Source organism: Leptosomus discolor, chromosome 10 (genome assembly GCF_034619465.1).
Source record: "Leptosomus discolor isolate bLepDis1 chromosome 10, bLepDis1.hap2, whole genome shotgun sequence".
Classification (NCBI taxonomy): domain Eukaryota; kingdom Metazoa; phylum Chordata; class Aves; order Leptosomiformes; family Leptosomidae; genus Leptosomus; species Leptosomus discolor.
In genome coordinates this window covers 5,205,146-5,232,588 of record NC_141400.1, presented here as the reverse complement: position 1 = coordinate 5,232,588, position 27,443 = coordinate 5,205,146, and the positions used below count along the sequence as shown (strand labels likewise).

General features: G+C 50.1%; 2 protein-coding genes across 2 annotated transcripts in view; one reads left to right on the top strand and one right to left on the bottom strand.

Annotated features, from left to right (window-relative positions):
- Positions 1 to 372: 372 nt before the first annotated feature.
- On the top strand, positions 373 to 19,193 carry RARS1 (arginyl-tRNA synthetase 1). Its single transcript, XM_086470976.1, has 15 exons — positions 373 to 417; positions 5,977 to 6,111; positions 6,626 to 6,814; positions 10,565 to 10,676; positions 11,693 to 11,793; positions 12,222 to 12,343; positions 12,638 to 12,758; positions 13,071 to 13,200; positions 13,545 to 13,649; positions 14,588 to 14,766; positions 15,281 to 15,390; positions 16,253 to 16,358; positions 17,596 to 17,768; positions 18,418 to 18,665; positions 19,046 to 19,193. Exons 1-15 carry the CDS (start codon positions 373 to 375, stop codon positions 19,153 to 19,155), a joined length of 1,986 nt encoding a protein of 661 aa, XP_086327102.1. The 3' UTR covers positions 19,156 to 19,193.
- Positions 19,194 to 22,058: 2,865 nt separating this feature from the next.
- LOC104343377 (rho GTPase-activating protein 7-like) overlaps positions 22,059 to 27,443 on the bottom strand; it is a 57,680-nt gene continuing 52,295 nt past the window's right edge. The window contains exons 8-11 of the mRNA XM_086470825.1: positions 26,600 to 26,798; positions 24,506 to 24,725; positions 22,544 to 22,658; positions 22,059 to 22,076 (exon numbers count right to left, since the gene is read on the bottom strand). Coding sequence (XP_086326951.1) covers positions 22,059 to 22,076; positions 22,544 to 22,658; positions 24,506 to 24,725; positions 26,600 to 26,798 — 552 coding nt within the window. The remainder of the gene's footprint in view (positions 22,077 to 22,543; positions 22,659 to 24,505; positions 24,726 to 26,599; positions 26,799 to 27,443) is intronic.

Here is a 27,443-nt window from a genome sequence, read left to right as displayed (position 1 = left end):
TCCCCGCCTCTGGGCGGTTACTGCCGCTTCCCGGGCCCCTGGGGCTGGGGGCACGGGCAGCCCCCAGGAGCGGGCCCTCGGCAGGCCGCGGGTGAGCCCTTCCCTGCCGAAAAGCGCCGCCGACGGCCGGGCCGCTTCGTGCTCGGACTGAGCACGGGGCCCCCCGGCACCCGGGGCCCCCCGGCACCCCACCCCCCCCCCGGCCCCGGGGCTGCCTGCGGCCCCCGCCGCGCGTGACGTCAGACGCAGGACGCTGCCCGCGCCCTCCCCGCCGCCCGGGGGTGCTGCCGCCGCCGCCGCGCTCGAGCCTCTCCCGCCACCCCCGCGCTTCCCGCTTCCGCTCGCGCTACTTCCGCGTCCGGCCGCTCGAGGATGGAGGCGCGCGTGGCGCAGTCCGCAGCTCGGCTGGCGCGGCAGGTGCGGGCGGGGCCGGGGCGGGGAGCGCGGCCGGGGGCAGCCCGGGGTCGGCCCTGCCCCCCCCCCCCCCCCCCCCTGCCCCGCCGAGCGGCCCTTGGCGGGACCGGCTCCGCGCAGGCCGCCCGCCCGCCGCGGCCGGGTCAGAGCGGGGCCTGGCGGCGCGCCCCGGAGGCCTCCGTCGGGGAAGGCGTTGCAGGTCCCCGGGGCTTTCTGGGCCGCGCAGGTGGCGGGGGAGCTCGGCGGGCAGGCGAGTGCCGCCCCGCCCGGCCGGGGGAGGCTCGCCGGGGTCCCGCCGCGGGGAAACCTCGGCAGCACCGGGAGGCCGCGGCGGGTGTCGGGGCAGAGCAGGGGTGCGCCGTGCGCGGGGGAGGCGGGGGGCTGGTCTGGGGCGGGAAGGCAGAAAGCGGGCCGGGGCCGCAGCGCCTTCCGCAGGTTCTTTCACTTCTCTTGAGGCAAAAACTAGGGTGAAAGCACTCTGTCGTCCCCGAGGCCCTGTGCCATGAAGTCCCGCCGTGTGGTTCGGCTCGTGGCACTTTGCACCGAGGGTGAGGGTTCACGGTGAGGTTCTGCACGAAACTTCCAAAGAAAAAAAAAAGGCCCAGGAGGCTGTTAAACACGGGATTGTGTGTTACCGCCCTGCTGCTGTGTGCTGTTCCCGGGGCAGGCAGCTGGCTGCGGCCGCCACGCAAGTATCGCCCTGCTGCCGGGCGAGGAGATGGGCGGGAGGGGGTCCTGGCCTCGGGAGGGGCAGCACCGGGCGCGGCGGGTCCTGGGAGCCCGGAGCAGCCGGGGAAGCGCTGTCAGAGGACCTGTTGGAGGGGCAGGTGTGCTGATGGCAGTTTCGGCTTTCTCACACAGGATTGGTGCAGCCATAAGGTGTTTTGGGTTGGGGAAAAAGATGGTGACAACCCTTTCCTTTTTCAGTGACTATAATAATAATGAAAAAACCAGTCAGACCGCCAGTTCTATCTGAATCAATGGCTGATACTGACAGTAGGGTACATAGGCAGCTTCAGGAAATCTTTGATTCCTGCAGCTTAACTTCTCATATATTGCCCCAAGAGCACATAACAGAAGTTCTGGACATTTGGCTTGTGGTTTTTTGCCTACCGTACATATATGCTCTTAATCACCTTTTCGGTATGTTTTCTACTCATAATTCAAACATACAATAAGCACTGCCATAAAATACTCAGGTCATAAATCTGGCTGTTGAATCTCTGCAACTGCTTTTTGCCCTTGTTTTTGCATTTTGTCTTTGTAGCTGCTAGGAGAGGAAGGACATCTCGGGCATTCTGGCACAGTGGTTCTCCCTTTGCTGTCACTGCTGTCTGGTCTTTAGTCCGTAAACAAGTTCCAGTCACTCTGAAGCAAAGCAAGAGGGACAGTGTTCAGCTCTTTAACTCCAGGAGACTGAAGGAAGCCATGTGGAATTACTGAGCATGATTCTACCTGTCACCTCGTTCCCAGACACGTGTTCCCTGGTGCCAGCTCCGGCACACCCTGGAGCCCCTTGTGAGCTGCCCGGCAGCAATCAGCTCTTCAGGGGAAAATAACCCAACAAAGAGCAAAGAGCATGTGCCGAGTTATTGCACTGAGCTGGCTCAGCAAAGGCTTGGCGGACTAGGAGCAGAGATAAAACCGTGCAGGAGACAAGAAGGAGGGGAAGGAATAGAGGTGTAGTGCTCCCTTTGACGTGCTTTCTCGGGCCATTCTCTCTCTTTTTTTTTTTTTTTCAAATGTGGTGGAGAGAAGCTTTATCACGTTAAAGCCCAGAGACAGAAGCCTATGCAAGTTTCTTTTTAATTCAGGGGGGTCTTTGAAAGACATTCTTATGTGCTAAGGGAAAATATAAGGAATCTTTTGGTCCTATTGGAAAAGCTATAGTTTTTTTGTGTTCACAGGTGAGGGGAAGATTTCTAGTACTCAGCTGACCAAAGAGCCCTTGGAGATGTCAGCATGGCCTCATGTAATTCCCGCAGCTTCTCATGAGGTGGTCATCAGGTATGACCCTTTACTGACAAGTTGGCGTATGTGTAAGGCTATGCAGGTAGAATAATCCAGGCGGTGACACTTTATGTCCTGAACAGCAGCTTTTTTCTTCCTTTGCTCAGTTACACATCAGATCAGAGGTGTGTTGGCGTTGTCTCACTTCCTCGCTTGGATGGTACTGTGAGAGAGGAGTTACAAGGGGTATCTCTAGTTTAATGTAGTAGTTTGTTTTTCAGAAAGAATGTAGAATTTATAATATCCCTTTAATATCATCTGGCATTCATAGGTGATTTGCTAGATAATCAGCTTTTTTGCAGGTTGCTGTGATAAGGGGTGTTTCTAACATGTGAATGTCTACAGACCTTTTTCCAGGCAAGCTCAGCAACATGGTTATTGGGTGTGGGGATCATAGAATCATAGTGTGCCTCAAGTTGGAAGGGACCCATAAGGATCATCAAGTCCAACTCCCCGCTCCTCACAGGACTGCCTGAAAGTAAACCATATGACTGAGAGCGTTGTCCAGACACTCCTTGAACTCTTGACAGGCTTGGTGCTGTGACCACTGCCCTGGGGAACCTGTTCCAGTGAAGTGGCATTCCCCTCCTGGCTGTCCCATAAACCAGGGTGCCCTTGTTGCCAGTTTTGGAGCTGTTGGCCGTACTCAGCTGTGCTGCTGTCCCAGCCCAGCTGCTGTGGTCTTAACCCCATCGATTCTGGAGTGCAGTGTAATCATTGCTGAGTTCAGGCTTGTCTGCTGGGTGCTTTTGAACTAAAAGTTCATTTCATCACCTGTATTAGCTGTTGATGAGCACAGAAAGGGAGACTTAGGTGGCAGCAGCAATATTGGAGTAGGCAGCTTGGCCTACTTGCTTTCAGTTCACACTCAAGTAAGTGTGACTTAAGACTTAAGGACTGCTACTGAAATTTTCTGAAGAAGGGGAGCACGAAACACGGTAGGAAAACGCGACAGTCTGGGCTGACACGTTGGGCTTGGTCAAGTCTGAACTGGAGACAGCCTGACTGCCTCCTGCCTGCAGGTGTCTGCGCTGTGAATTTGCTGGTTAGGTGCAGTCATGGGAAAGAAGTAGATGAGACTTACTGAACTGTGGCATTGTTTTACGGTCGTCTACCTCCTGGCCAGATCCAAGCAATTGGGATACTAATTGTCTCGCTGTGTTTATGTGGGACAAGCTGTTTGGGCCAGGGGTCGGTGATTCCTGAGAACTCTCGTTCTGGGTTCTGTGCACATGGATAAACCTCTTTCCTCAACATCTCTTGTAGTCTTAACTACGGAATGAAGCTCCAGTAAGGTACTGGTCATCTCGCCTCCTGCGAGGCTTAACTTGGGTGGCCAGAGGCATTTGTGATTATGGAGGAAAATCCAAATCAAATTACTGAATTACTGAACTTTACAGAATTTCATTCTGGAAAGTTTTCCAGTGGTACTAAAATATCTGTCTGGCAGTAGATTTGGAGGAATCTTTTAATGCAGGAGGAATGCGTGTGAGCTGCTTGTTGGCTTGGATATGTAGGGATTTTAATTTCAAAGGCAGAATGCAAATTTCTGGGTCTGGACAATGTTTGTCCTCAATGCAAAACTCATCCTAAGGGTCTTGCTAACTTGTCCTGAAGCTGGTGACTTTGCTAGAGAGAAGGTAATACTGGGTGGGTGCAGAATTTACAGAAGACGTGATATTAAGAGTAGAAGATATCTGTGCTTTTCTTAAATCACATTCTAGGATTGGATTCGGGGCAGGGAGGGGTGAGTTACACAGCTCAATGCTCTGATGTTACTTTAAGTCAATGATTACTTAAACTTACAGTGAAACAACTGTAAAAGAGTGCAATGAAATCTCTCTTGCACTATTTTAAACTTGAAGTTCAGTCTGAATTTTTTTCAGATTATATGAAATGGTACCAGGTCAGGCCAGTAAGAAAAATCAAAATTAAAACCATATGTTTTCTGTTGGTTATAGGGGGGAAGGTATGTATATGTATGTGAGGAAAAAACCAGTCCGAATTTGGGGGGGGTCTCCCCTGGGTTAAAAAAGAGAAGTAATAGGCTGCAAAAGAAAAAGCTGCAGTGGACTATTTGAAATGAGTTATTTTTGAGATACAGCTGTGCTGTTCAGTGATTTTAGTTGGCTAAATGCCAAACCAGAGATTTTGATAAAGGGTTTTCTTCTCAAAGTCCTGTTTCTTCACATCTGAACCTGCAGGAAGAATCCTGTTCTCCTGTAGCAGAGCAGACCTTGAGGCTGTAAAAGAAGTGTGCTGGAAGCTGAAGTGCAAATAAAGAATGACCTCAAAAGTACTGATTTTCAGCTTGGTCCACAAATAGGCCAACCTTAAGATTGTTTTGGCACAGCTTAGGTTTTTTTTGAGCATCTGCAGTTAGTTACAGTGGCATTTGTGGGAGCTGGTTTTCAGGTGGGCGTACAAGACCGGAAGATTTGATGGCCCAGTTTTTTTGCTTAATTAAATATTCTGATTGTTTCAAGAGCACCAAAGTAGGTGAGCCCTTTTTGATAAGGTTTGTCGGTCTGTTTGACTACAATAATAGCCCGAGCAGTCTCCCGCTGTGGGAGTTCTGGTAGAGGAGAGCCTGAATGAGTCAGTTGAGGGGCTGGTGAGCCAGGATGGGGAGTGCTTACTGCCTCTTCTAGCTGCCTCTCCCTCCATAGCAGCGTTGAGTCGCTTAAATTTTCAGTAGCCTCCAGACTTGTATTTGTGAGCCAGTTTTGTGGCTGATGGGGGGAGAACAAGAGATGGACAAGAGAGATGAAGATTCAGATAGACGGTTTCTTTAGGGGGTGGGATGAGGAAAATTGCTGCTTCTTGCAGCAGCTTCCAGCCCTTGGGCTGAGGCTGCCTGTTGAAGAATTTGCCTGTGTCCCGGGCTGTGAAGTCTGGAGGGGCATGGGGAAGCGCAGGGAAGTTTGTTTATTGGAGCATAGAGGTCCACCTCAAATTCCTGATTGCTTCTGAATGCCTTATGTCAGTTTTAAGGGAGAAGCCACGCTGGAGGTAGGGAAGGAAAGGTGGTGTGGCAAGGTGGAAGTGAGGGCACGCTGCAGAAGTGGCCCTGTGCATTCCCCTATGAAGCAGCACGCTGTACTTCGTGGTACTTCTGTCTCCAGTTGGTGATGGAGCTTGCTGGGGTTGTGAGAGTCATTGTGGTTTCATCCTCTGGAAGAGAAGCTGTGGCCTATGAGATGGTGAAACTGGCTGATGGAGGCTTTAGGGAATTTTGAGTCAAATCATTTGACAGTGCCTGTTTGGGGAATATGTTTTATTAGCGTGACCTGTTGTCATTCTTGCACTTCTGGCTTGATATTAGTCAGATTATTATCTTCTTACTATTTTTAAAAATGTTTCACAATCCTGGTTCTTGACACAAATAGAAACCACCTTTAAACATTTATTGTTTGGAGTTATTCGGCTTACATGTCATTTCTGTTACCTTTATGAGGCAAAACTAGAACTGTATCTGAGATCTTGCAGCTCTTCAGCTTCTGTCCCCCCACTCCAAGAATTACTGTGTGATAATTTAATTTTGCTCTTCAGGAAAACGAGATCAAGTTGCTAACTGCAGAAATTGAGCGTCTGAAGAACTTTGGATGCTTGGGAGTCTCCCCAAGTTTGGAAGGGTTGCGAGACGAAAACGCAAAACTTAAGTATCGATTAAATTTCCTTCGAAAGGTAAGGGAATAAAGAATTAATGCTGTAGGATGTGGGTTTTGTTCTCATTAAGACAAGCTAAATAAATGGTATCGGTTTGTTAACAGCTAGTGATTTGTGACAGTGTGCTCCCTCAGCATTCTGATGCCTTAACTGTTGATAGCACATCAGATATTTCTTGGTTCCTTAAACAGAAACCTACTTTATGAAGAATGTTCGTAGGTTAATAAGCCCCACTGTCAAGTCTTGGCTAGTCCTGTAACGGGCAGCCCAGCTGAGATCTCTACCAGGATCCCTGACAAAGATGTGAGCAGTAATGCAGGCCTGCGCTCAGGGGAAGTGTTTGTGCTGGGAGGTTCCAGGGGAGAAGCAGCTCTTGAATCACGTGACTTTTCTGTTGTATATATTGCTTCTGTGCCTAGGGGTGTCAGCCAAATCTGTCAGCTGTGCTTTGCCAGGCAGCCAAGGAAAAAAGTGGGATGTAACGGCTCCTCAGATGTTGTGAATTTCGCCTTCTGGATTTTGTTTTTTTCAGAGCCTTCAAGAGGAAAGAAGTAAAACAGCAAAAAGCATGATTAATATTAACAGCTGTCTTCAGGAGATCTTTGGAGCTGCTATTCAGGCTGCCTACCCAGATTTAGAAAATCCTCCGCTAGTGGTGACACCAAGTCAGCAGCCCAAATTTGGGGATTACCAGTGTAACAGCGCCATGGGCATAACGCAGGTAAATCTGAACCATCTTATGAAGAGGAGAAAAATGGGGATGTTGTCAGTTGGAAGCGAAGTGATACACAGCACAGTGAGAGCTGCGATATTGGACCTGTTTCAGGCTTGTTGCAGGCCTCTGAGCTGAGAATTCAGTGAGTATCTAGTGGCATTTTAGGGGAAGCATTGACCTTCGCAGAGTACACCTCTTGTTTAGATGGCTGGTACGAGAGTCCCATGTGTGTCACACAGAAAAACTGCTCAGTTCGTGGGATCTAAATCAAGTCAGGATTTAAGTACTGCATTGATTTACTAATGATGTGCAATTAACTACCAATTAGTGAGCTACATGTTTGAAACTAATATCAGCAAAACAATAAATCACAATTCTAGACAGTTAGAAAATGTTGATAAACCTGCAAATCTTTAAATGCTCTTCTGTAACACCAGGGAAGTACAGTGCCCCCCCCCCCGACATTTGCCCAGAGTTATGTGCCCACACTCCCCCTTCTCACAGGGCGGGGGGGTTACAAACACACGCCCCGTCTTCGGGAGGGCGGGTTCCCCTCGTTGCACACACCTCCTGTTGCTGTGGGCACTGAGCTTCCCACTGCCCACCAACACGGACAGCAGTGAGGAGGGGCCCAGGCACTCCCCCGGGCGCCGCGTGGGGCACGGGTCCCCGTGTGCTTCATCCCAAACTGCCCTCCGCAAGCTCCTGCTGGGACGGGTCGGGGTCGGGCCTGCGCAGAGGCTGTGGTGCACGTGAAGCGCCTTCTCCCAGTGTCCAGGCAGGTGTAGACTGCTGCTCAGGCACCGTCCTTACTGCTCGGGCTGACTCCTTTGTTTCGAAAGTCTCTTGTTCATTCCCTGATAACAGCTGAGTTTGGTTGATTGTTGTTGTGTTCCTTCAAGCATTTCAGTTTTGTGACAAATGCTCTGTCAGACAGGTTGAGTGTGCTGTTCCGCACGCTTTTGTGCTCATGTTCCTATCTTATTGGCTGTTATCCAAACATTTGCTGAGGGTTGGATGTGTGGGCATCCCCACATCTGTGGTTTGTGGCAGCTGTATTTTCTTTTAACTGAGCAACAGGCAGGAAACACGTGTTTTTTATTACGGTGTTCTGATCTTGGAGGTTTTCAGGCAACTGTAAGAATGATTCCACTTTACAGAACAGCTGTTAAGTGTGTGCAAAGGAAGGAGTGGGGTTTTTTTCTGGCTAGTATCAACAGTTACTTTGAAAAGTATGGCATTGCTGCTTTCTGGAAGATATTTGGCCAAAGAAGACCCAGACAGAATAAGAGACACTTCAGGAGTTGCTCGGTGGGCTGGGACTGTGCTAAAACGAGGAGGTGGGGGAGAAAGAAGGTAGTGCATTCTGGCTTAGGTGCTAAAGCACCCCAACTTTCAATGCATTGATGCCTTCGAGTGAATAGGTAGACTCTTTGTAATTGCAGATCTTTTATTTTGCAATCTCAGCAAAGCGACTTCTTTTTTTAAGCGTTCTGTTGTCAATTCACCTTTATTAATCTATTAGACTGGTAATTTTGACATTGAACTTGCACCGACACGCATGGAATTCTGCTCTCCCAGGTTGTCATCTGCAGCCACTATGTCTTGTCCTGCTACAGTGAGTTTGACTCCCAGGCAGCACCGATACGTGCCAGCCAGCAGGCTCCTGGTCTGAAGTGCCAAGGCGGAAACAGCCCTCACAAATACGCGTCGTCTTCCCTTGGTCTCGTTAGCGTATTGTGACTGGGCTCCAGCCAGAGGAGCACCCTGGGTGACTGCACTGACACGGGCTTTCAGAGCTTTGCCAGTTTTTTGACCGCTGCTTTACCCCAATTAAGTCGCGGTTGGATTCTCGAGCAGTCCTGGCTTCTCAGTGTCAACGTTGTTCGCATAACTCAGTGGCTGAAGCGTCCACTTCAAGCCAGGGTTTCAAGTTCCAGATTGTCAGCTGTACTGGTGAGTAAGGGTTCCTAGTACTGGGCTTGGCTATAGAGTCTGTTCACTGGAAAGGCACACCGTATAAGCTGGGCCTGAGCTTGGCAGTGCTCACACAGGCGGCACGCACAGAGCATACCGGCACGGCAGAGCCAGGGGATGCAGTGCAGTCATTTCCCTCTGAGAGCAGCAGTTTATGTACTTCCCATCGGCCTGAGTTTTAGGGACTTGACTGTGGTGCACGTCTCCCATAGAGCCTTGCTCCCCAGGGTGTCCCCAGCGCAGAGCTGGAACCAGTGACCGCGACTGCCAGAGGAGCAGGAAGGGCCCTGACGGGCAGCACTAGTACGTGCCAGGCAGCAGCCTCTCCCTGCAATGCGTCGATGTGGAAACAGCCCTCACAAATGCATATTGTTTCCCTGGGAGCTTGTTAGCATGGTAATGCCTGGGGTTTGAGCCAGGAGCTCTGCATGCTTCTTAGAGTAATAGGAGTACAGCGACTGTTTCTGGAATAAATCAGGTAACACGCCTCTAATCTGGTGTAACATGCCCGTAATCTGGTTTTGCATTTATTTTTCCCGTAGTTTGCACTTTGAGTAGCATTAAAGGCTACAGAGGTTTTCTTTTCTTGCCCATTCTAAGCCTTTACCGCCTTGTAAGCATCCTGTTATGATCAACTGTATGACAGGTGAGACAGGAAGCTGAAACTTAAGTAGAAAAGTCACATTTTTCAGCAGACTGCAAGTTAGCAAATACAAGCAGAAGTGAGCGTAAATTCTGAATTGACAAAGAGGTGCATGCTCTTTGTGGCCTTGATGGGAGTGAGGTGATAGATTATTTTCAAACACATCACAGTAAGAATGGAAAACCACGTGCTCAGAAGCAAGCAGTTGTGGTAATTTTATACACTGTGAGCGTAGTGTTTTGCAAGGGACGCTGGACTAGCTCACAGAGTCCTCCTAAAGGGTGTTCTTGTAAGATTTGCAGAACGCTATGTGAGGAGATGCTTTGTGAATGGACAGAGAAATGGTGGAGCTGGACCAGATGATCTTTGCAGGTCCCTTCCAACCCAAACCATTCTGGTGCTCCCGTTGTATGTGAACTTGCACCGTGTTATTTGAGTTCCTCTCAGTGGGCCGCTCATGCCTGGAGGGAAAAGGAGAGCTACTTTACCAGCAGTTTTTCTGATGCTTTTTGAAGGAAATGGGGCAGTGTAAGGATTATCTTTGATTGCTTGAGTTGTTGGATTTTATTTATTTATTATTTATTATGTTTGAGTCTAAGGTGGGACTGAAGGCAGTTTGCTTCAGTTGCTTTTAACCATAAATCAGCAGACTTGCTCTGAAAACACACTCAGCATCTACTGTAGGCACAGTTCAAAACTTCAAATATGAATGCTCTCAGAGCTGAAGATACCCGTGAGACTGATGAGCAGGATTTGGAAGCAATGTGAAGGCCTGTGCCAGCTGTGTTGCTTTTCAGAGTTTGTCCCTTTTGCTAGCTTAGACATGCAAATTTGCCAAACCACTTAACAGGTTTTGAAAAATAGCTGGGACGATTTTCTTTGCGTAGGGACATAGGGTCAACCCTTTAATTGCCCTTAGCAGAAGGGAGTGAATATGTTTGGTCTAGTTAGGCTTGTGCTGTGTAGAGAGAGCTGATCTAGTCCTTAAAAATTGCTAGGGATGTTCTTTATGTGTGTCTGCATTCTGAAGCTAAAGGATCATGAGGATCTTTCAGTGCCACAGTATCTGTGCTTTCTGTTTGACTCTGTAGAATGTTTTGGGGGATTTAATGTTACTTGATCTTGTTGTGTTTCAGATACTGCTCAAAACCAAGGAACAGAAGGTTAGCCCAAGAGAAATTGCTGAGAAAATAACAAAAAACATTCCTGCCAATGAATGCATTGAGAAGGTGGAAATTGCTGGTCCTGGTAAGATAGTTTCACGTTACACGCTTTGTGTGTTTTAAAGCTGATAGGGTGACTTTATAGTGGGTGGTGATCAGGGAAGCTGAGTTGATTTCAACTATTTTGTTATTTAAAACTGCAGTTCCAGGGTGAATTGGCTTCTTCTGTCTTGGTGAGCTTTGTAGCCCTCAGACGTGTGCAGCAGCACAAAATCTACGTCTGTATTAGAACTGGCAAGTGCAATTCTGTGCCCTTTAATTAGCATTTTTTCCACTGATCTTTAAGGGACCAGCTTTTCTCCTTCGAATATTGGTGATGGGTATCAGGACACAATCATGAAATCACAGCAAAAATCAATATGCCCTTCTCGCTGTGGCTTGCATGGTGAGGAGACCTTGTCCTCTCAGCACTGAGATGCTGGAGGAGTGTGGAGGTTATTAATTGCTGCATCTGTTTTGTCCCTGTGACCCAGGAGGAAATACAAGGGCTCATATTCCTTAGGGCTTCAGCATAAACACAGAAATCACATGGCACAGCCCTTCGACTGCTTGGGCAGAAGCTCGTTCATTAGCTCTGTGAAGCAGGACAGGTAAAACTGTTGTCTCACAAGCGTGGATTATCCCAGGTGAAACTATGATTTAGGATGTGAATTTAAAAAAAGAGGAGACAAAGCAGGATTTGGTTTTGCATTCTGCAAACCCTGGCAAGGTTATTTATTTTCTCATTAAAAAAAATGTTTTTATAAATTCACCTTTCAGTGACAGCATGCAAAAAGGAGTTATGTCAGTGGACTAGCTTGCAGCGCGTAGCTGCAGTAAAGGTTATAGTGGTGTGAAACAGACTCTTGTAATCTGGGAACAGAAATTGTCTTCTAGTGACAGCTTTGTTCTGTTGCTGAAAATTTTTTTGTTTTGTCAAGCTAACTTCGTGTGCTTTTGTCCTTGATGTGAGGAAGCAGAAATCCAAGGGGGGAGGAAACAGAAATTGGTTTGAGGCACTTCTGCAGCCCCAGCACTCATGGCTGCTTTTCTCCTCTAAAGGTTTTATCAATGTCCACTTGAGAAAGGATTTTGTGTCGAAGCAGCTGAGCAGTTTATTGATGAACGGAGTTCAACCGCCAGCTGTTGGCAAAAGGAAAAAGGTACGGCCGTAAGCGTACATATAGATGAGACGTGCTGGAGTGCAGGTGACTTTGAAATTCCCCCTCGAAGCGATTTGTTGAGCAGATGTCCATGTCAGCTGGTTGTTACAGCAGAGTAAATGGGATGTGACTTAGGGACTGGGGGCCATGGAGTGGGCTGCGTTACCTGGTGTGGTCTCAGGCCTCTCTGGGGACGACGTGTGGTGCCATGGTCAGCCTAGGAATGCTCCCTGCCTCTGCTGGGCAGTGCAGCCGAGCCCCAGGCTCCTTCATTCTCTGTGGCTGTGTGCTGTTGGCAGCAAAAGGTGTGAGGGGCAGCAGAGGCGAGCCGTGTTCCCCCCCAGCAAAACCCGCATCAAACACATGGGATGTGGTAATGACCGCTGTCTTTCCCTCGTTTTTTTTTTTCTTTTGGTTCTGTGTCGAAGGTGGTGGTGGATTTTTCATCCCCTAACATTGCGAAGGAGATGCATGTTGGCCACCTGCGGTCTACTATCATTGGAGAAAGTATGAGCCGACTGTTCGAATTCGCAGGTTATGATGTTTTGAGGTGAGAGTCGATTTTTGGGTGTGGTGGGCTCGTTTGGCTGAATTTATGCAATACCCGCCTATATGCTTTGGTCTGTGTTTATGGGTAGTAAGATACTAAGCTGAGCAAGTGCAGCAGGGATAGGAATCAAGAAGGGCAGCAGCTTCATTGCAGTGAAATTGCAGGGGATTGCCTTTTTTTGATTTCTGATACTATGTGTGTTTCTTCTTTTAGGGTATATATTTTTTAAATGCATGTATTTCAAAGCATACATTTGAGAAATCATTAATTATTGTGCTCTTTGATTGCTTCAAGGTTAAACCATTTAGGAGACTGGGGCACCCAGTTTGGAATGCTCATTGCTCACCTCCAAGACAAATTTCCTGATTACTTAACTGTTTCTCCTCCCATTGGGGATCTCCAAGCTTTTTACAAGGTATTTGTAGCAAATAAGTGTGGTATTTTTGTCAACATCTGAAAAGCAGATTGAGGAGCTTTACAAATTGCACCGTAGTTTTGGAGAAACAAGAGAATTGCATCACTGTTAGTAGATTATTGCAATAACCTGCCACTGGGTAATGAATTGTGGTATCTGGTATCGAGTTGTCTGTATGGGGCATCATCAAAGCACTTTGTAAGCATGCTGCCTCTGTCTTTTGAGATGAGAGTGCTTGGAGAGCCTGTTACGGATGTTCGCTTGTTCCAGGGGCGAAAGCAGTGCTTTTTCATGTGCTGTGTTTTGCTGTAGGAATCCAAGAGGAGGTTTGACACAGAGGAGGAATTTAAGAAACGTGCCTACCAATGTGTGGTGCTGCTGCAGAGCAAAAACCCAGACTTCATTAAAGCGTGGCAACTGATCTGTGACGTGTCGCGGAAAGGTGACTGCCAGATGCAGAAACATGTCTCAGCAGGAGAACAGTGTGGCTTTCCTCAACCTTAATGTCTTGAGTCCATCCTCTAGTTCTCTTCCAGAAATCACTGCTGCACTGCTATCAGCAGCTTAAAGAAAATAGCCAATAGAACCAAAGTACTGGGCTGTCTGTGGAGGCTCCCTGCTACATCTTTTGTCTCCTGAGTCTAGTCTGAGTGCTAGTCTGATGGCTTGACCAAGAGATGGAAAATGTCTTTAGGGACTTGCTGTGCCCATTAGTAAACATATATGCCACTAATTCCCACTGTGTGCATTTAATAGAAGTGTTTTCCTCTGTTTTCCCTCCTCAAGAGTTCCAGAAAATCTACAATTGCTTGGACATCACACTCGTAGAGAGAGGGGAATCATTCTACCATGAGATGATGAAAGACATCGTGAAAGAATTTGAAGATAAAGGTGAGGCTTTTGGTCTTGGAGTCAGAAATTCTGCAGCTGTCAGGATGAGTGAAGTAACCTCGCTCCTATCGAGTGAGGCTTAGGACTGATATCTTTGAAGTTGCATGTTGCCCACCCTTGCTCTTTTTCTCAGCCACATTTCCTGAGTGGATCTTTTGTGGCTTTTCTTCTCAGGGAAGCATTAGCAGAATTGACTCTTATAGGTATCATTCCAGAAAGCTTGAATCTTTCTTGCTGACACCAAAACTAGGTTGTTGGTGATATCTGTAGGAAATAGCATGACGATCCACTGGAATTCGTTGTATCCTTAGTAAATCAAGGAGCAATATACGATAGACTTCCTGATCTTAGTGTTGTGACTGTATGAGAACTTTGAGAAATCTCTTTGAAGACAGTGGCATTTTTGGATCATGTTGACTTTGAGGCTGGCAAAAAGCCAGGTGAAGCATAACAAGTCCCTGGTTTTATGTGTTCCTGCCTGGATTTGGCAGTTCATAGTCTCACAATCTGAAGTGTTCTGACTAGTCTTATCTCTGAAAGACTTTGTGCTAAGGCCTTGCTGCATCTCCATGGAGTTTCTGTTGCCTTTAATACCGTACTTTGTGATGCTGTTTTTGTGAGGCTGTGAAGGTGGATCTGGATGCCAGTGACAGGAGTTTTTAAATCCAATTAGGTCTTTTCTGGTAAGGCCAGATCTGTACAGATCCGCTTCCTTATGCGTCGTCTTGAGTTCTGGAAGTGCAGCACAGAATGTGATTTGGTTGGCAAGGGAGTTCTCATTTAGGTTTCTTCATATTTTGAGCCATTAATTATTTGAGAATGTGAGCGCATGGCCTTTCCTTTCTGTTAGCATCCAGGAAGGGAAGTGTTTCTGCCTGTGCTGGCCCAGAAACCTCCCTGTGTGATACAACACAGAATGTTTTCCATTGCTCTAATAGGATTTGTCCAGGTTGATGACGGCCGGAAGATCGTGTTTGTCCCAGGTTTCCCTGTCCCATTGACGATCATGAAGTCGGACGGAGGGTACACGTACGACACATCTGACTTAGCTGCTCTTAAACACAGGCTGCACGAAGAGAAGGCTGATACCCTGATTTACGTTGTCGATAGCGGCCAGGTGAGCGTGCCAACCTCTGCTGCCGCTGCTGGTACAGGCCATCAGAAAGTGTGTTAAATGACAGATGCAACAGTAATACAGGTAGAAGGCTGCAGGGGTTTTAGTGTGGTTGGTGTATTTACTCTTGTCCTTTTTGGTGTCATGGTGAATCTAGTTTTGCGGCTGGTGATCTCCGACTGGTTAGGGAGAGCAGACCCAGTCAGCACGGGAGGTGGGTGAAGCCTAAATCTCAATAGATGCGTCTGGAATGAGATTTGTACTGCTTATACTTGGGTCTCTCCTTAGCTGAGGAGCTGCGAGGTTGTCAGCTCCGTATCTGAGCAGCGATGGGAATTTGCCAGTTGCTGCTTCTGTTAGCCAGGAAAACTCTTTGAAGGGTTGAACTTTCTGAAGTGGAATTTGTCTGTGGAGCTAGAAACATTTTTAAGTCTCATTGTGAAGGAGACAAAGCTGGGAAGAAACTGTACGTGGAGGAGTGGGTTGAGAACCAGTTGTTGGTATTTGTTCCTTGCAGTCGGTGCATTTACAAACAGTGTTTGCAGCTGGACAGATGGTCGGCTGGTATGATCCCAAAGTAACCAGAGTGGCCCATGCCGCGTTCGGAGTGGTGCTGGGAGAAGACAAGTAAGTCTTTGGATGTAGTTTTTGCTCTGTATGTGCTCTGAAGAGGCTGTTTGAGTGAAGGCAGACGACTTGCTCTTGTTTGTTGAGAAGTATGTGTGTGGCACGGCAACAAAAAAAAAAAAGCACCGCGTGCCATGCTGTTACTTGTACCTGTGTCATTCCACTGTGTGTCATGGTCCTTTGGTCATGGTGCTGGTCAGGATCCCTCTTGGGCCTGGCTTCTGCTGCCTGGCATTTGGGGAGGGGGCACTAGGAATGGCTGGTGGAAGTGCAGTGGAAGCTGATGTGAATACTGGGAGATGGCAACGGTAAAGGCCATGAATTTCCATTAGTCTCTACCTGCCTCATGGTAGATGAAATGAAAGTTGGGAAAAGAACCTCTTGTGCCCTGGTCTGCAAGCCCTTCTGATCCAGAGTTATCACTGTGTCTCTGTGAAGGTGTGGCTGACCCGGTGCACTCTGGTGGTCACATGCCATGGTAGACTGGGTGGTTTTACTGTAGGTTTGTTAAAAAATTAAAGGTGACTTGCTGAGCTGGGCAGGGGTCTGGCACTGGTATGGTGTCCTGCCTGAGGTCTGGAACTGGGACAGTTCTGACTGTTGGAGCCTTCCTGGTCACCCCTCCTGGGCACCCTGTGGGTGTTCTCTGTTTTGCAGCTGTCTGTGTGGTGTCAGTTTCTTCAATATGGAGGAATTTGTGAGCATGTGCTTTTCTCAATAATCCGTAAGCTGCCAGCAGTGGAAATCCCTGCACTAAGTTCTGATGCATGTCCTGGATCTGCCTGGGCACACATGGTGCCCTAGGCAGAGGGTGGAAGTGACCACTCGTATGCAGGTGGTCATTTTGGCCTTGTGTTTTCAGGAAGAAGTTCAAGACTCGTTCAGGGGATACAGTGCGTCTTATAGATCTGCTGGAAGAAGGGCTGAAACGAGCTATGGACAAGCTGAAAGACAAGGAACGGGACAAGGTAGTTGTGACAAATGGCTTATTTTCCCTGAGAACTTCCCAGATTTGTTCACAGACTTGTGGTTTCCGCATCCTGGATGTGAGCTGAGAATATGGACACTGCCAAACCACCCAGGAGGTGCCATGGCTTGTGTGCACAGTCAGTGTGATTATTTGATAGCAGTTCAGGCAAGGTGCTGCCCTGGGGAAAGAAGAGCATCCCTGAGTACGTAACAGTGAGAAAGTGTGAGCTGCAGCCAGCATGCTGGCCTCTGGCTGGTACTGCAGAGCTTTCTGATGATGGGAGAGGAGTGCTGGGCCTGGCAGGATCGGTGTGGCCTTACAGGTTCTGTCAGGTGTCCCTGGTGCAATCGCAGGAGCTGTGACTCCCCCCAGGATGCAGGAGGTGGTGGCAGAATATAAAGCTGCAGCCTTGGCCTGCTGGGCTAGCAGTGACTTCTTGTGATGGATGGTTGGGGATCTGCAGGGGACTTTGGCGTCACCCTTTCCCTTGGAGGCTGTGGCAGTTTTCTAGAAGCCCTTTGCTTGATGAAATTTCTGTCTCTCTTGCATCTTGATGGCCAGGAGAGAACCGGACAGTGTGGGACATGGAGTGGAACAGAAGGACCAAACTCTGTCCACGCACTGTGTGAGGCAGTGGAATTGGGAAGCACAGCTCCTTGGTGCTGTGCAGCGCAGGGTGAAAGTGAAAGGTCCCTTTTTAAACAGGAACATGAGGAAGCACAGAAAAAAACACCTTGAAACTCACCCACGGAGATTTTCATAGGAGTCAGTCACAAAGTGCTTTGCCGTGCTGACAGGGCACTGTTCCACTAGGGAGGGGGTTTGTAAGTGTTCAGACTGTCCAAAATGCTCTGTAAGGGTCGGAGGGCCATGTGTTTGCTATGTGTACATGCAGTTTGTAAGAAGCAGGAGCACACTATGAGCATCAGACCTGTATGTGAGATGGTACCTTGTGGGGCCCAGAGGTCCTGTGGGCCTTCAGGAGCAGAGGGAGTCAGCCTTAACCTGGGCAGGGCTGCGGTGCCGTTGGATTGCAAGACAAGTGAGGGTTGTCTGGAGCCTTGAGGTTGGAAAGGTGGGGCTGAGCCTTTCCCTGAGAACCGTGTGGTGAAATCCCCCAGCAGCCTAGGCCTTCCTCTTGAGCCGTGCTGGGTGGCCGAGGCCGCGTGTTGTGGTTCACGATGCCAACGTAGCGTTCTTCCTCTTGACTGCTACCTGTGGTGGAATTGCAACAGGTCCTCACAGCAGAAGAGCTGAAAGCTGCCCAGACGTCAGTCGCCTTTGGATGTATTAAATACGCAGATCTCTCCCACAACAGACTGAACGATTACATATTCTCCTTTGACAAGATGCTGGATGACCGAGGAAACACAGCGGCTTACTTGCTGTACGCCTTCACACGGATCAGGTGGGTTGAGTGCGCAGGGAGTTGCTTGGGGTTGGCCTTCGATGCTCCCTGCAGCTTTGGAGATGTGGGGAAAGGGGCGACTTAGTAGCATCAGCGCTGTTAGGGGTAGTTGGTAAAAGAAGGCAGCTACGCTGGCCTGTGCTACAGGCAAGATTGGATTTGTCATTCGAAGTGGTGTCCTCCGGTATCTGAAGCAGGGCTCCTCTGTGCGACGCGTGTCCTGGGCTCTTAGGTAGGGACTGTGAGGGAGCTGTGGGAGTGTTTGGTGATTCCATTGGAGGACCTAGGTGGTGGGAAAGGGGTGAGCTTGTGTTCCAGTAGCTGCTTGCCTCAGGTATTGCCATACCCCACCCAGTTTTGGTCGGCTTGGCAGCAGCAGCTGTCCTTGCTGACACGTGTGCCCAGAGCACGTCCCTCCCTGTTCCCCTGCAGTGCCCTGCTGGATCGCTCCGAGGGCGGCGCCTCCCTGTGCGTTCCCAGGGCTGGTGGCTCTCTTCTGGCCTGGTAGCCCAGGACTGGGCAAGTGACATCAGCAAGCGGCTGGTGCTAGCCCTGAGACAGGCCAGACAGGTGACCAACCGCAGGCTGGCCCTGGGCCAGGCTGAGCAGTGGGACCCTCACAAGCAGAGTGTGTTCTGGATCGTTTCAGGGCTATTGCTCGCCTGGCCAATATTGACGAGCAGATGCTGCGGAAGGCAGCCAGGGAGGAGGTGCTTATCCTTGACCATGAGAAGGAGTGGAAACTGGGCAAGTGCATCTTGAGGTTCCCCGAGATCTTGCAGAAGATCCTGGAGGACTTGTTGTTGCACACGCTCTGTGACTACCTGTATGAGCTGGCCACCACCTTCACCGAGTTCTACGACAGCTGCTACTGCGTTGAGAAGGATAGGCAGAGCGGTGAGTGTTGGCCTAGGGGTGCTGCGTTTGCCTGTCACATACCATGGTACAGGCAATCTGTGGGGTGTCTGCCTGTGCTGGGAAGGCTGGTGTCACACTACTTGCTGCTGCAGAACAAGCGTTGTCCGTGTGGGAGGACTGGAGGTCCAGGCACAGCCTGTGTCATCATCTCCCTGTGAGCAGGAAGGTTGAGTAGAGAGCTGTGAGCAGCCAGGCACCTCAAAACATGGGGGCTGGTCAGTCTGCCTGGCTTGGGGAGAACGGGAGGGGCCTGTGTGCCCAGCCCCAGGGCCAGGTTGGGGGCAGATGGAGCTGCCCTGGGGAAGGCAGCGTTAGTTGTTCTGAGCCGCTGCTCCAGCTCCTGCGTTGGTGTTTTGCAGGCCAGATCGTGAAGGTGAACATGTGGAGGCTGCTGCTGTGCGAAGCCACTGCCACCATCATGGCCAAAGGATTCGACATCCTGGGGATTAAGCCTGTGCAGAGGATGTAGCTGTTCCCTGTGGGGTGACAATAAAGGGAGTAAACAACTGGAAGTGTCTGTGTCTGTTGGGGTGGGGTTGTGGTAAGGGAACGTGCTCTGGGGGAGCAGCACCCCCTTAGGAGAGAAAGGAAGGAAAAGCAAGGAGGAAGTAAGGGAAGAAGGAAAGAAAGGGAGAGGGGGAGGGAGGAAAGTAAGAAGAGGAGAGAACAGGAGCATGCCTTCAGAAGCAGACATGAGGGGCCATGGGCACAGCTCAGAGCAATTCTGTGTGGGAACCAAACCCCGCAGGCCCCTGCACAGGGCAGCTCTGCTTCATTCTGCAGAGTTTAAGGACTCGGAACACCCAAGAGCACCTCCAGGAAACCCTCTGATCACAGTACGATCCCCCGCACTCCCAGAGCCAGCCTTACTCTGCTGACTCCTGCCATCCTTTTTACCTTATTTGCCAGGTGTGAGCAGGTCACACAGCTTTTGTTGTCATCTCTGGCATCCCTCAGCGGAGCACAGAGCTCTCAGGGGAGCCAAGCAGTCTCCTCCCAGCCAAGCAGTGCAAGGCCCTGGCACTCAGGATGCTTGTCTCATGGAAGTTATGGGTGAGCTGACCAAGGCAGCAGTCAGGTACCTGCAGAGGAGATCGGACATAATGTAACCCACCAGGGAGGTGCCAACACACACTCACCAGGACAGTGGAGTCCAGGCGGTGGGGTGTACCACCTACAAGCAAACACACACATCCACATCACTGCCCTGTGCAGGTGGCCTGTACCAGCCCTCACTAAAGGGGTGGCTCCCTGAGCACTCCTTGGAGGACCGCACTGTTAGGCTGCATCCTGTGGGAGCAGCACCATCAGCTGCCAGCACCACCGGCGCAGGCAGGCAGGCAGGCAGGCAGGCAGCAGTTCTAGCTGGAGGAGCAGGAAGCCCAGGGGAGGAACAGATCAATTAGCTACATTCCCTCAGAGGCAGACACAAGGGAAATGCCTCTCCCTGCAGCAGCAATGTTTTGAGTCCCTGCAGAGTCGGCAAACCCTTTGCTGGGTGCACATTGATCTCGAGTAACCACAAGGCCATCCACAAGGCAGTGGGCTGCGGCTCCTGCCTTTGCCTTGGGATTTGTCGGAAGCTCCGCCGTGCGAGGTAAGCAGCACAGAAACGGGGCTTTGCTGCCGTTAGAGAGCAGGTGTTGCACTTGGTTTAGGTGCTCACTGACATACTTGTGTGTGTATGTACATTTGCATCTGTATAGATATATATAGATACAAAAGATAGGTATATATTTATCTGATGTCCCAGATCCTTTCCCATTAGACAGCTCGGGGGGAGGGCTTGGCTGTGGCAGCCAGACAGCACCTAGCACCTAGTGTGCATGGGTCTGGCACTGTGCGAACAAGCACTCCTGATGGCTGGCTGAACAGTGCCCACAAGCAAAACTAGACCCAGCTCTAGTGCCACGCTGACCACAGCGTGACAGCCGTGTGTGCTGGGGGCGTTGCCAGCTGCCCAAACCACAGGCCGTGCTACCTGTCCATCTCCTGTGCGCGCACCCGCACCTGCACCCGCGCCGCAGCCATGTCCTCCCTCCTCCCAAGGCGGCGCCAGGCACAGGCAGGAGGCCAGACCCCTCTGGAGCACCCCACCATGGAGTCAGGGAGCGGCAGGGGCCGGCTGTTCTGGGGGACCGGGGTGCTGAGCCCAGTGCCATGGGGTAGGGCTGGGCAGTGCATCACCAGGCAGGACCCCGTCCACCGTACCTGAGGGAGACGCAGGGCAGGCCCGGGAATGGCAGTGGTGTCCAACGGAGGGTCACGGTCACAGGTGCCTCCATCAGTGCCGAGGCCAAGCCAGGCAGGGTCAGGTTTGGTGGCAGTAACAGCATCAGCCGCGGTCCGGCGATGGCCAGTGATGGCCGCAGCGACCAGGCAGGGCCAGGTCCAGAGCAGCGGGTGCACGTCCAGGCACGGGCATGGCTGAGGCTCCCCCCTGGAGCTGCCTGCAGCCTCTGCTTGAGGTCACCAGCAGAAGAGGGACAGCTCTCTCCAGGTGGTACCTGGGTGCCGGCACCAAGGCCCTCCCCTGGCAGGGTGGGGGGCGCATGGGCAGGACCCCCGCACCCCTCGGTGAGGGGCAGCCCACAGCTCACGGGGCTGCCGTCAGCAGCGCTTGGGACGTGCCCTGGTCATGGCAGGGATGTGCAGCATGTCCGCGGGGTCGAGGGCAGCTCAGAGTCCTGTGGGGCTGCTTCGGGGGTCATGCAGCAGGGACAGGGCCAGCTCCTGTGTTGCCAGGGCTGACTGTAGGGTGCGGGGCAGGCATCAGGGCACCCCAAGGTGCCTAGGGCTGGGCAGGGGGGGGTTCAGGCCAACGCCGAGGAAATGGTGACCCATGGTTGGGCTGGGGATGGAGCGGGGGGGTCACTTAGACACCATGGCCAGGTTGGGGACTGATGCCATGGAGAGATAGGATGCCAAGCTGGGGGCAGTGGGTGTCACTCAGAAGCCAGGGGCTGGTTGGGGGTTGGGGGGGTGGTGTCAGTGCTGGGGAGCCCACAAGTGGGGCCATGTGTCTGTTCAGGGGAGCTCCGTGATGCTGGAGCAGAGTGTGAAAAGGCCCGAGTTACTGTCGGGGTGCACGAAGGGCCGGCAGCCCCCCAGGGGAAAGGGGCAGGGAGTCAAGTGGGATAACAGGGCTGGCAGGGCAGCCACCTGGTCCCACGGTACCTGAGCCCAGCCAGAGATGGGAGCCAGGGTCAGGCAGAAGTCCAGATCATCAGGCACATCCACGGTGAGGTCTGAGGTTGAGCCAGGAAGGTGAGTCAGCAAGGGAGGTCAGGATCAGGTCCAGTGACAGCAACCAGGGTCAGCCACAGTCTGGTGATCACCAGGCAAGTCCACAGTGATGAGGAAAGGCCGACATCAAGCCGGGAAGTCAGTCTGTGGGTCAAGGTCTGGGTCCAGATTACGGGAGTCCATGGCCAGGCGCAGGCATGACTGTTGCTCCAGTCAGGCCCCAGCAGCAAAACCTCAACTTCAACCCGCCCCCACAAGAAGGGATGGTCGGCCCTGGCCAGGGCTTCCTTCCAAAAGCATATGGCAGCCTCTGCCCCACAGGTATCCTCTAAGTTGGCCCCAAGCCCAGGGAGTCAAACCCCCATAGCAGCTGGGGGATGGAGAGAGAAATGGAGGAATGCGCTCACAGCCCTTACAAACAGTTGTGGTAAAATCTGCGATGAACTAGTTTTCTCTTTACTGGAGTCGGCAGGACTCACCCTGTCCCAGGCTCAGAGAAGCAGCTGGGCTGGCAGGGAGCTCTGCAGGGCTCTGGCCCAAACTGCTGCTCAAAGCAGGCCGCCTCCATCAGGCTGCTCGGGGCTTTTGCTTTGCTGCAGCAAGTGACGTACCTGGAAGAGTCTGTTGCACTCCATTATCATGTGGGCCAAGCCCTGCGTGGCTGCCAGGTTCTCACTCAGCTCCCTCTGGTCTGGCTTTCCCAAGCTGCACTTCCTCTGACTAGATCTATGGAGAAGGGAAGGCGAAAGGAAGGCTGTGTGAGCAAGATGGGGTGAACCACAAGCACAACATGCCTACTCGCCTGGCGTGCTGGGGGCTGGAAACCAGCAGCTTCAGCAAAAACACGCGGCGCTGAAGGACCCTTACGTGCCATGTAAGGGCTCGTGTTATGTTACTGCAGGAAGGTCCATAGACAGCATTCCCTCCCAGCACACCCCGAAAGTGCCCAGGGCAGTACTGACCAGCAGTCACGTACGAGCAAGAAAGGTGAGTCAAGGCCTTTTATTCCCCAAACACATCATCACGCTCTTGGCCAAAGACAGCAATGGCCCCAAACTGATTTGTGTGTAGCCTTCAAATACCAAGCTCCTTTGATACCCTGCAAAGCCTACGTAGAACCTTTTAAATCCTTTTGCCCAAACCACACCAAACGCATTTCAAAAACAGTCACCTCTTTTAATTCATAATCATTATATGACATCATTAGTCCCGGCTTCTGCTACTTTTTATGTATGTGCATTCCTGCCAAATAGCTTTAAAATTGAGTGGCAGATAAGAGTCCTCAGTGCTGCTCCTCAAAAAGTCAGACCTGTCAGCTTCTCCCCTTTGAAGTCAGAACCCTGCACTACAGCATTAATGCCAAGTTACAGAAACGCTGAAGCTTCAAAGCATCCTGCCTTCTAAACAGTGACACCAAAGAGAAAACTCCATTTCTATTTTTGGTCCTAGTATTTCAGAGTGATGTTCATGTAAGCCGAAGAGGTACAGCTTCCAAAGCATGGCTCCCAGGAGCTCAAGCACAACTGCAATCCAGGAAGGACCTGCTGCCGCTACAGCTCCGCCACATCCCCAGCTGCCCTCGCAACGACCACACGGCTCCCTGGCTCAGGGAGCTGCTCAGCCCAGGGACAGCTGGGAAGCCCACGGCTCTAGTTACGCTTAGGCATTTTCAGACGGTTTGTGCCATTCAAAAGCAAAGTCCTTACTGTTTTCTTTCCCCTCTCTGTGCTCTCCAGAGCCTGTGTTAGTAGCCTGAGATGCCAATAGCACATCTTGACAGCTTCTGCTTTGGAACGAGTCCTCATCTTTAGCTCCCCAAGTGAGGGTGCACAATGTTTCCATCACAGTCGTCAGCTGTCCTTTTCTACCCTGACACGTGTCTGTCCCTGCGCAGGAGCATGGAGTAAAGCAAACAGCCCTGCCTCAGGAGGCCAGATAGATAAGGCATGAATGCTCTCAAAGATTGTCTACTTTGGCCCAAGGGCACCTTCCTCCCTGCACGTACAAACAGGGAATGTTATGCAACCCAGATTCTTTTACTTATTAAGATAAATTTACACAATCCCTGTGGCTTGGTTTGGCAGGAACGATCCCCTTATCACCCAGCAGAACCAGTGCCAGCAACTGCTACAATCTCCTGGGTATCTGCAGGGCCTTAAAGCTCCACCTGGGCTTAGGTTGCCACTGCAGGAGCTACATTTCCAACGGCCAGCACCACCTCAATGCAAACAGTGTGCGACGCGCTGGGTTCCTGGGCAGCTGGACCTGTGGGCAGCTGCAAAGAGCGCAGCAGTCATGAGGGAGGAAGGCTCGCTCGCGTGCAGACCAGTCAGGCGCGTGACAATGAGCCTCACCACCGCTCTCTACACTGGACAATGAGCTGATGGAGCACTGTGTGCACTGTGGTCAGCTCCTGCTGGACCTGAACAACCGTATTATTTCAGACAAACCCCAAGACACATTCACTATTTCCCCCTTAAAAGCAGACACTGATCCTAGGCCAGCTACAGAAAGCTTTGTTCCAGCACAGGACACAACGGACAGCAGCACTGCCACCTTTAAGATGCTAATACCTAATGGAGGAGGAGGAACTATCCCGTCTCAAGGTGTTGAGGTGAAACAAAGAAGGTGCAAGACAGACAGCAATGTTGGTTGGGGTCATTTGGTTTTCCTCAACAAAAGCAACCACATCTCGCAGAAAGAATAGGAGGATTTTCAAAGCTTCTCTATTTTCCTTTGGGAGAAGGAGAATAGCAGCCTGGACAGCCTGAAACTGCTGATCCTTTGGCACATCTGAAAACAGAAAAAAATGTTGAAAATCACATGTGAATTGCAGAGGAAGTATCTATCAACAGAGCCGAGGTTCTGGAGTCTCCTTCTCTGGAGACATTCAAAACCTGCCTGGACCCATTCCTGTGTGATCTGCTCTAGGTGGTCCTGCTCTGGCAGGGGGTTGGACTAGGTGATCTTTTGAGGTCCCTTCCAACCCCTGACATTCTGTGATTCTGTGAGTCCCAAGCAGGACACTGAAACTGTAGGTTCATCCATTTTCCTGTCACTGGCTCACAACCGACAAGGCAGAGGCCATTATCACAGTCACATCAGACAAGTACAGCTTTCTCCTATTGCCTGTCAAGATGCACATTCACACCCAGTGATGCTGGTGCTTGACTTGCAGTTTACATCTTGAACACCGTGCTAATGAACTTACTTATCCTGAACTGGCTCTGGTTACAGTCCAAATAAGGGCTTGTCTTTCCATGAGATATTACTCTGGAATGATACTTGGGCGCAGATGGCTACTCTACCGTCTTTTCCTTTCAGCATCAGACACGAAGAGAACAGATGCTCTCAGATAACTCAACTGAGAACAACGTTTTTGCCAACACATTTTAATTCACACTGAACCCCAGTGAGACTGTGTGCCCAAACAGCTCCTTCAGGTGAGTAGGTATGGTTCATCCTGCCATGCATCCCCCTGTCATGAGGACTTCTCCAATTTACACCACTGCAAAGGGTAGAAGATCCCTTCTTTCTCTCCAAGTAGATGCACATACACAGAACACACAAAACATGCTTCTTGCTGAAAGCAGCACATTTTTTTAATCTCCAAAACACACTAATTTAATCTGGGCACTTGCTCAAGTCACATGTGGCACAAGGTGGGTGAGTAGGGTAATAATTCAGTCATTTGCTGTTTCTATCCCAAAACAAGAGACAGGAGGTGCGCAGTGGCCAGGTTATAATAAACGGAAGAAAATGGTGCCATATCCGTTGGACACCGGAATTGGGGATTTGTGGATGCAAACAGAAAACTTGCTTCAAACAAATAAACAAACCGTTTTCAGCCAAAATTTTAAGCGCCTGACGGGTTAAAAACTAAAACCCAACCATACTTTCACAAAACTACACCGTAGACAGGACAGCAGCAGCTCATGTCAACAAAAGTCAGATAAAACAGGCTGAAAACCAGTCCACTCAGAAATCTCATACTTTGACTTTCAAAACCTTGTCTCAAAAGAAGAAACTTCCTGTAGCAACATCATCATAATCCTGTACAGCAAGTTCCTTCCCTAGCCCAGCCGCTTTTTGAAAGTTAATTCCTTGAGGGCCAAGTACTGGAGATGGAACCTGGTTAAAACTACATTCAATGTTCGATTCAGCTTCATGTGTCCTTCTTTTTCAGGCTGAGTCTCAAGGACATTAACAGTGAGAGCACAGGCAGAAAGTTGTTGGGTTTCCAGGCAAAGATGCTGTTTCACAGCAATTGTGTTTGGGCAAGAAATTCCATCAGTATAACATGACTTCTTGCACAAGGAGCTACTTCATAGCATGAACAAAGGGACTAGATTCATTGTTAATTTTGCATAAAGAAATGACCATTTAAAAACATAATTTAGGAGGGCGGCTGCAACATATGCTGCTACACTCATCCTTCAAAGAACAGAAAAGACACAATGTTAGAAAATAGCTGGCCCATAGGATGCAGATGTGATGCTCTTAAAAGTCCAGTGCCACAATGAATTAATCTTTTCAGCAACATCCTGCCTGCCTTGTTCCCTCTGACTACAAGGGGACATGGCACTAGTCCTAGTCTGGCCACTGCCTTGTGCAGCTGAATAGTAACACATTCAAGGAACTGGAGAACTATAGCTTTTGTTACCTACATTGGTAGATGTGGAGGAAGGATTCACAGAGCCTGCTAGTAAATATAGGCTCGGGAAGGTCTCGGAAATACTGCTTCACCATATCTGCCACATCAAATGCTGACTGCCCTTCGTAACACACGTTGTTTGGGTTGGTTTCATTCATTTCTCTTAAAGACAGAATCCTGGATTTAACACCAGATTTTCGGAACAGGCCAACCTGCGAGTAAAAGAAAATATTAAAGACAAAGAGAGGAGTCATCAGGAATCAAAACTCTGACAAATAATTCATCCTTCACTTTCCTTTTGATAGCTAAGACCCTATGGTAGTGGGCTCTAACACCAAAACATTTTTGTATCATTAGAAGCAGCACGGATATTCCTCCCAGGCAAACCACGGCTGATGCCCACAGAAGCAGCTGTGAAAGACGTACCAATTTTCCTGTTTGTTTGCTTGCTTTTTATTTAATGCAAAATTGCACTTTTTGACTTTTAAAATCGTTAGTATTGACATGTGTCAGTTTGTTTGAGCAGGCTATGTTCACACATTAGAACTGCAAGTTCCTAATGCACCAGTGTGTGTGTTCATCCAAAAGCAAATGTACACTGATGCCCAAGCTAGAGCACACAGACGATGAGATCCATGAGGTTCAGGTTTAACATCTGTTATATCGAACACATCTACAGGTTGGCAAAGTGCAGGTGCTATTCTGAGTGAAATTATGATTTTATTTTTAATGTGAATGTCAATTGAGTTTCAGACAAAACCTAGATTCAGAAGTCTCCCATCAACTCAAACTCAACCTCAACCAAGCTTCTGCTGAAATTTTCAGGGTGTGCAACTGTGACAGTATTTACGTTCATC